Consider the following 9195-nt stretch of genomic DNA (forward strand, 5'->3'; position numbering starts at 1 on the left):
AGAGAGAGAGAGAGAGAGAGAGAGCAGAATAATAATTTACAAACTTGCCCCATAATTTAAAGTTCCCCCTCTTCATCTTCTCACAGAGACTTGGAGGAATCTATAGATGAGAGTGCTGAGAACACTGACCGCAACTCTCTGGCCTCCTTCTCCTCCTCCAACACAGACTCCGACAAGGTAAGTACCAGCAGTCCAGTTCTTGCACCTGTTGGCCCTCCCATTGTTTACTTAGTGTTTGGTTTTTTATATATGTTATATAGCCTATAGCGCCTGTAGGTATACTTGAAGAGTACGGGAAGTGCTGTCCAGCTTCCACCTATTAATGGCGCAGGCAATTTTATTTATAGTGGTACCCATATTAAGGCCCTTATCACCACCCAAGCACATCTTTGGTGTAAGGCGATTACACTTCCACCTAGAACTTGGGTATCATGGTGACATGTAGGTAACTGTAAACTACTCAACAAATGACATAGTTTTAAGGCGGCATGTGGTGGGATTCGAACCTATGCATGGATGTCCGCCCTAATAGATAGAAGTCTTTAAGTGGTGTAGGGGTTATAACAAAGAGGACATAGCAAAATTCTTAGGATCAGCACCCAGGATGGAACCAGAAATAATGAGTTCAAGCTTGAAAAGTTTTAGGATTAAGAAAGCATTGGGAAAGAATTGGTTCTCTAAAAGTTTTAGGATTAAGAAAGCATTGGGAAAGAATTGGTTCTCTAATAGAGTGGTTGATGAATAGAACAGAGTTAGTAATCAGGTTGTTTGTGGTAAGTTAATAGGGAGCTTTAAAACAAGATTAAACAAGATTATATGGATGGGGATGTAGGGGGAACTAGGTAGACATGTTCATGCAGAGACTAGCACGTGCAAACCTAATGGTCTCTGGCAGCTTTCCTCATTTTCTTATGTTGTGTTCTCATGATGTGTAGAAACAAGCATTCTGGAAGTGTATTGTGTTATATTCCAAGGTGTTGTATCTCAGTAGCGGACAGGTAAGGGAAGCAAGCGTGTAGGTTATTACAGGTAAATGTGTTGCAGGTGTCATGTTTGAAGTAAGTAGCTGAGTGACTCGTACCACCGTCTGTTATTGTTGTTACTGGTGTTGTTGAACAGACCATTTCTATAAGAGGCTTGCTGTGTACAGGACAGCTCCATACTCTTCCAAACACGTGGTGGTAATTGTTCCTGGCAGCGTGAATGAGAAGTGTACTTGACAGTATAAACCTCAGGGGAGGGCTTTATTTGGTGAGCTTTTAGTATATTTTGCTACGTTTTTGTGGTTGGTGAAGCACGCCTCGGTGAAGTGAAGGGGCTTGAATTACCTTCTGTGGACTATAGGGTTGCGTGTCCATCAGTTGTAGCTGTTGGCGGTCAGTCAGTCAAAATCCAAGCTACAAACGCCACACTTTGCTGAACTTTTCACTTTGTCACGGCCAGTCAGCGCCAGTGTAAGGAAGGGTCATCATGTCATCACTGGTGGACGCATGCCAGAATAAGAATTGTTCTCCATGAGTGTGGTGCTGCTCACAGATTTGCTGCGCCGAAAATCGAGCCATTTGTGCTTTGAATCTGATGCTCCAATGTGCGGTTATTAAGTGGGCCTTGGCAGAGGAAGTGAATGTCGCCATGTTTGATGGATGTGATGTGGAAGTTCACGGGAAGGTTGAGGCTGAGGACAGACAGTTAAGGAAAGCTTGCCCTCTCCACCCTGTCTGCAGGGAACACTAATTTCTCTGAGTTTCTGAGTAAGTTTCGCGACAAGGGAATGGCATGTTAATGACGGTGTGGGACATGAGGGTGTTGGTGCGGGCACAGGGATCATTGAGGAGACGCGCCAGGCCTGGCTTGGCGGGTCGTCTGCTGGGCGGGTGGGCGGCAGAGCAGCGGCTGTATTGGCAGGATGCTGAGGGGGAGGGAGGGCGAGTGAGGGCGTGAGGCTTGTGGCGGGGAACTGAGCAAGTGTGGTGGTGCGGTGAAGGGAAAGTGGTTCCTGCGGGAGATGCTGAGTTTAGGGGACAGGGCTGCCTGTGAGGCAAGGCTGGAAGCCAGCGGGCATAGGGAAGAAACTGAGAAAGGTGGAGGGGGTAGGAGAGAAGGGGATGGAGGAAGATGGAGGGGTTGGAGGAAGGTCGAGGGGCGGACGCGAGAGGTGTGGGTCGCCCCGGCAGCGGCAAAGGATGGCCTCTCGCTCAGTGTCGGGAGCGCCGCCCCACCGCTCGCTCCCAGACCCCAGGTGCCGTGCGGCGTTGAGTGGCGGCGCGGCCAGTCGACGAGCGCGTTGTATGATACACGCTCGGTGCCTGTCAGCGCTCCGTTCGCGGCTTGCGGACCGGTAGTGAGTGGCTTTCCTGGCGTGTCGCGGCGTACTTGGTGTGTCTTGTGGTGTCGTGAAGTTAAGGAAAGCGCAAGGCAGATGACGCTCTTACTTCACGATGAGCCGGTGCGGGGAAAGAGAGCCGTCACTGAGCCTCAAGTGCTGGAAGTCTGGGTCTTTGGGGCTGTGGGTCTGTGGGTCAGTAACAGGGAGCCTCGCAGCGACCTCCAACGGGCACTCCGCCGCAGTGGTACCGAGGGGAGCCGCTCGACGCTGTGTTCGCGATGAGGAGGAGGAGGAGGAGGAGGAGGAGGAGGAGGAGGAGGAGGAGGAGGAGGAGGAGGAGGAGGAGGAGGAGGAGGAGGAGGAGGAGGAGGAGGAGGAGGAGGAGAAGGAGAAGGAGGAGGAGGAGGAGATGGAGGAGGAGGAGGTGGTGGTGGTAGTGATGATTTGGGTCACGGTCGTTGGTGGGCTGGTGGTTAACTCGTCTCCGGAGTATCATTTCCCGCAGAACGTGAACCGTGTGCTGCGGTGGGCCGAGTGTCAGCCAGTGTGGTGGTGGTGGTGGTGGTGGTCAGCGTGGCCTTGTCTGGTGTGGTGGGTGTTTGCTTAATGTGTGTGTGTGTGTGTGTGTGTGTGTGTGTGTGTGTGTGTGTGTTGGGGAGGGGGAGGAGGTGTATCTTGTATTTGTGTGGGTTGTGGTGATGCTTTGTGATGCGTTGTGGTTTGATAGTTACAGTATTATAAGTAGTATTGTGTGGCGTTGGGGGTGTGTGTGTGTGTGGGGTGTGGGTGTGTGGCATGGGTATGTGTGGCATGGGACATGATGTCAGTATTATGAGAAGCTCTTTGCTCTTCTTTACTCTTTACTTTTCTGGCTTCAGGGAAAGGCTTCAAAGTAACGGATTTTGGATCGAAGCAAGAACAAATAATAACAGTCCTTACACTACTACTACTACTACTACTACTACTACTACTACTACTACTACTACTACTACTACTACTACTACTACTAAAACGATGAGGGAAACCATGACAGAATAGCGTGGAGGTAAAATGCTTAAATGTCACAGCGGGGTCGCGATAAAATGCTGGGAATTAGTTAAAATCACACACAAAGATATGAAGAGTGACGCGCGCTGTTTCCTGTGCTAAGCCTTGTGTGTGGGAGGAGGAGGAGGAGGAAAAGGAGGAGGAGGAGGAGGAGGAGGAGGAGGAGGAGGAGGAGGAGGAGGAGGAGGAGGAGGAGGAGGAGGAGGAGGAGGAGGAGGAGGAGGAGGAGGAGGAGGAGAAGGAGAGAAAAACAGATAAGTTATTGGTAAAGGGAAATGAAGACACGGGGAAATAATGTGACTACTACTACTACTACTACTACTACTACTTACTACTACTACTACTACTACTACTGCTACTACTACTACTACTACTACTACTACTACTACTACTACTACTACTACTACTACTACTACTACTACTACTACTACTACTACTACTACTACTACTAACCCTCTCCTCGATAGCGAATAAAAAAAGACGATTATCAATATTTTTATGGTCAAAATTAACGTAAAGTGGAGAATTAGGAAATTGATAAAAGGGAGAAAAATAGCGTGTTTTCCAGCCTTTTTAGAATTAGAGATTGATTAGTGGTGATGGCGGTGGTGGTGGTGGTGGTGGTGGTGGTGGTGGTGGTGGTGGTGGTGACACAGTTTTGGTAAGATATGGCAGTGGTGGTAGACTGGTGGTGATGATTCATAGTAGTTGTAGTTGTAGTTGTGGTGGTGGTGGTAGCAAGGGTCACAATGGAAGGCAGTTGTGGTGGTGGTGGTGGTGGTGGTAGCAAGGGTCACAATGGAAGGCAGTTGTGGTGGTGGTGGTGGTGGTGGTGGTGGTGAAAGATGAACGAGTAGTGGTGGTGGTGGTGGTTGTGGTGTTGGTGGTGTTGGTGGTGGTGCGGTGTAGTGGAAGAGGGATAAGACTCTCTCTCTCTCTCTCTCTCTCTCTCTCTCTCTCTCTCTCTCTCTCTCTCTCTCTCTCTCTCTCTCTCTCTCTTATCGTTCCTCAATTTCTCACGCCTTCCTCCTCACTCTTCCTCTCCTTCTTCTCCTCCATTTCTCCTTCCGTTTCTCCTTCACACTCCTCATATCTCACTTTCCTTCTTTCCTTCCTTTCCTCCCCCGTTTTCCTTCCTCCTTTTCCTTCCTCCTTCCTTCCTTTCCTCCATCTCTCCTTCCATCATTCAGGTTTCTTTTTATTCCTTTCTTACTTCATTCAATCTCTTCGTCTTTACCTCCTTTTCTTTCCCTCTCCTTTCTCCCTTCTCTCTTCTCCTTCTCTCCTTCTCTCCCTCCATATCTCCCTCTATTTTCAAGAGGAGTCAAATGGCCTTAGAGATTAAAGTGTTGACATTATCTACTGTCTTTTCAACCTTTTGGGGGCTGAGTCCTTCTTGCCTCCTCCTCCTCCTCCTCCTCCTCCTCCTCCTCCTCCTCCTCCTCCTACATTTCGTGGTTTCCTTCTTGCGTTTCTTGCATTCCATTCTTCAGTTTCTTTTATCTTCCTTCCTTCCTTCCTTTTTTCCTTTTCTTCTTCTTTTAGTGTTTTGAAGTCTTTTCTTATTTTTTCCTCCTTTCACACTTCCATTTTCTTTCTCCTTTATTGCGTCCTTTCTTTTCTCACCTTCCATTCTTTCTTCTATCTTTCTTTTCTTCTTTTCCTTATTTTTCTTCGTGCTTTCCTTTCTCCTTTCTTTTCTTATCGTATTTTCCTATTTTTTCTTCCATTTGCTTTCTCTCTCTCTCTCTCTCTCTCTCTCTCTCTCTCTCTCTCTCTCTCTCTCTCTCTCTCTCTCTCTCTCTCTCTCTCTGTCTGTCTGTGTGTGTGTCTATGTCTGTCTGTTTCACACTCGTAATGCATATATACATAAATCCATAGTACTTGCATATTAATACTCTCTCTCTCTCTCTCTCTCTCTCTCTCTCTCTCTCTCTCTCTCTCTCTCTCTCTCTCTCTCTCTCTCTCTCTCTCTATTTCTCATTTTCTCTCTCATGTTTATTTCTCATTTTCTCTTCCACACCAGCAATTTTATCTCTATTTATTTGGTGAAGATGTTTTTGCACTCCTCCTCCTCCTCCTCCTCCTCCTCCTCCTCCTCCTCCTCCTCCTCCTCCTCCTCCTCCTCCTCCTCCTCCTCCTCCTCCTCCTCCCCTTCGTTTATTTCCTTCGCCATACATTTTCTTCTTGCCTCTTCCCTCCTCCTCCTTCGTTTCCTCCTCTCGTCCATTTGTACGTCCTGTTTTGTTCCCTTCCTCCTCCTCCCTCCTCCTCCTCCTCCTCCCGTTTATTATTGCAGTCTCTCTTCCACGTTCATTTCGTTTCATCTCTTTCCTCATTAATTATTTTTCTTCTTTATTTTTTTTGTTTTTCTCCCACGTATTCATTTATCCTTCACTTCTCATTCATCTGATTCATCCTTCCTATTTCTCTATTGCAACACGAGACAGGAGGAGGAGGAGGAGGAGGAGGAGGAAGGAGGAAGAGGAAGAGGAGGAGGGGATGCTAGGGTTAGAGAAGAAGAGAAATAGGGGAAGACTCTCATGATAGTGTAGGTCAGAGTATGTGTGGTTTGGGGGAAGAGGGAAGAAGGAAGAGGGGAAGAGGAAGAAGAAGAGGAAGAGGAGGAGAAGAGGATGAAAGATGGAGAGGGGAAGATAGAAGAATAAGGAGGAGGGATAATAGTAATAGAACTGTTACTTTACTACTACTACTACTACTACTACTACTACTACTACTACTACTACTACTACTACTACTACTACTACTACTGATAATAAGAAATAGTTACAATGATAAGAGATTAATGCATTGAGTAGAATGTTCACTGTAAGCATAAATTAATCGCTCAGTCAATTAGTCAGTCAGTCAGTCAGTTAGTCAGTCAGCAGTGTGTTGGTTGATAAGGTTAGTTAATCAGTCAATTGTCAGTCAGTCAGTCAGTCAGGTTCAGTCAGTCATTCATTCATTCATTCAGTCAGTCAGTCAGTCAGTCAGTCAGTCAGTCAGTCAGTCAGTCAGTCAGTCATTCATTCAGTCAGTCAGTCATTCAGTCAGTCAGGCAGTCAGTCAGTTGGTCAGGCAGTCAGCCGGTCTGTCAATCAGTCAGTCAGTCAGTCAATCAGTCAATCAGTCAGTCAGTCAGTCAGTCAGTCAGTCAGTCAGTCAGTCATTAAACAAAAAACAAATGTGGGAAAAATGTGACTATTCGTTTGTTTGTTTTTGGTCTTGCTCTTGTTTGTCTGTGCTATCGATTCCGTGAGCGGCATCTACTGTCCGAGGAGAAAGAGAGAGAGAGAGAGAGAGAGAGAGAGAGAGAGAGAGAGAGAGAGAGAGAGAGGGATAGTCTTCTCGTGATGTGATTGTTGTCCTTTACTTCCGTCTCTCGCTGTCCTTCTATTTCTTCTCATGTTTCTCTCTCTCTCTCTCTCTCTCTCTCTCTCTCTCTCTCTCTCTCTTCATTTCTCTCTACAATTCATGGATATTACTACTACTACTACTACTACTACTACTACTACTACTACTACTACTACTACTACTACTACTACTACTACTACTACTACTACTACTACTACTACTACTACTACTATATCCGGAAATGAACCCAGGATACCCTCATAATAGGTTCCGAACCCTTAATTAACGGTGATAGGGAATCGAGGTAAAATTAATTATGCCTGCTTCTATTCTTTCCCTCCTTACTATTAATTGAATTATCTCACGGCACACTGCTCTGGATTATCGAGCGTCTTTCCCTCCCTTCCTCCTTCGGCCTATATGAAAAAATACTCGCTTATAGAAAAGTGTCTTAACTCCTTCAGTATCAGGGCACGTTTCCACATTCACTCTTGTTACTATTTTGGTGATTTTACACAGCTTCAGAAACTTATGTGAGGGATTAAAATAGTGAAGACTGTGGCCATTAATCTTCTGACCTCCATAGACCCTTCCTAATGTCAATAAAATGGTCTAATCGTACACAATCTCAATGTAAAAATGTGTATCAGTATTGAAAGGATTAAAAAAAAAAAAGAAATATGTTAGTTTATTGCGTTATAGTAAAAAAAAAAAAAAAAAAAAAATGGGGTTAGTTAATACAATGCTTGAAGTTGAAGTGGTACTGATTTTACTCATTAAAGTTGCATTATATTGACATGAGACGAAACAAAGCTTAATGAACATATGAGAACATCGTAAGTAGGTCAGTGTAGGGACGAGGGTAGAGAAGCGAGACTGAGATGGTGTGGTCGTCCGGGAGATGAGTGTGTAGGAGGGCGCTTGATAGAACCACCAGGCAGGAGAGAAAGGACCATAGGGAAGATTTATGGATGCACTGAAGGAAGACAAGCGGGTGATGGCTGCAGGAGGGCGTAGAAGACACAGTAAAGAGAGGAGTGTTGCGCTGTGTGTGTGTGTGTGTGTGTGTGTGTGTGTGTGTGTGTGTGTGTGTGTGTTGTGGGAGGTTTATAGTCATTACCACAAATTAACTCCGTACCTGCTTCTGTATTTCTAACTTCCTATGACTTGACTGCATTTAAGAGAGAGGTTTCAAGACATTTATCCCCCTCCCCTCACACACACACTTTGTTTGGCTAACTCTCTCAGGGGACTGGCTACTTAGTGGGTCTTTTATTTTTTTTGTTTCCTTTGGCCAGCTTTCCACTCATAGACAAAAAAAAAAAAGTAGGGAAAATATAGAGGCAGGTGTGTATATCGAGACTTTATAAATCGGGAGGGACATTCTGAGTGGGGTTCATTAATCGTGGACTTGCAGGAGTGCGTTCGTGTTATCGGGAAGGACTTAGTGAAGGATTTGGTTCGTTAAATCCGGGTGGAGTTTTGAGGAGTGTGTCTGGAAATCGGGATCACTTTTACGTGCAACTTTCCTTAATTACCAATCACTCTGAGACGTCTTTACTTGTTCCACGGCCACGTCTTATCTTTGAACTGGGAAGAAATTGAAGAAATTGCGAAATATATTCTTTTTCATCGTTAACTTACTTTTAGATACCTATAAATACCACGCATTGTCTCTGGTGCTGCTAATTGTTTCGCTTCGCAGTGAAATCAGAAGGAATTAGCTGAGTGTATTCGTTAAAGACATTAGAAATTAGTTAAACGTGGCGGGCTTGTGAAGGAAACGTATTAGAATGATTAGACGCAAAAATCAGAGCGTTTTCGTAAATCAGGAAAGACAGTTGGTTGGTATAGCGAGTGTTCTTTATGGCGGTGTTCGTTAACTGGGGAGACAAGAAACATGAATGAGTTTGTAAGGCGGGGAAGTGGTTTGGTATGCGCGGGAGACTTTAAAAATGGAATTTGGTAAGTGGCCACGTCCATGTAATTGAGAGTTTGGGGGCTGAGTTGTGCCTTAAGTTAGGGAATGAGAAGTTTGCGGCTGGGTGGAGCGCTGGTGTAGTGCTGGGAAGGAAGTGGAGAGGAGAGGAGCGGAGTGGGATGGAGAAGAACTGGTAGTGGAATTGACCAGAGATAGAAGTGGAGTGAAGCGAAGCTAGAAGTGGACTGTAAAAAAAGTAGAGGTGGAGAGGGAGTGAAGTGGGATCAAATGTAGCGCTTAAAACACAACAGCGAGATGGGAATCAAGATTAAAGACAAAAAATAAAAGAACAGTAATCCGACACCTTTTGTGTTGAACGTTTATTTTTGCGACACAACAGTGAACACAGCTGGCACCGTGTGCAATGCATGACTCCAGGCTGTGTGCTCAGCCAGTGCCTGGACGCCAGGCAGCACGGCAATACTGACCGTGATGCCTCGCGCCGAGGTGTCAAGCTCCGAGTAAGCGGCGTTAGAAAAGACAT

At 45.8% G+C, this 9195-nt stretch overlaps 1 protein-coding gene across 11 annotated transcripts in view; it reads left to right on the forward strand.

Moving 5' to 3' along the window:
• Positions 1-9195, forward strand: part of LOC123511006 (kalirin-like) — a 310494-nt gene that overhangs the window by 126343 nt on the left and 174956 nt on the right. For all 11 annotated transcript variants that reach the window (XM_045266621.1, XM_045266619.1, XM_045266623.1 and 8 more), the window contains one exon: positions 87-177. In XM_045266621.1, coding sequence (XP_045122556.1) covers positions 87-177 — 91 coding nt within the window. The remainder of the gene's footprint in view (positions 1-86; positions 178-9195) is intronic.

The sequence above is a fragment of the Portunus trituberculatus genome, chromosome 30 (assembly GCF_017591435.1).
Source record: "Portunus trituberculatus isolate SZX2019 chromosome 30, ASM1759143v1, whole genome shotgun sequence".
Lineage (NCBI taxonomy): Eukaryota > Metazoa > Arthropoda > Malacostraca > Decapoda > Portunidae > Portunus > Portunus trituberculatus.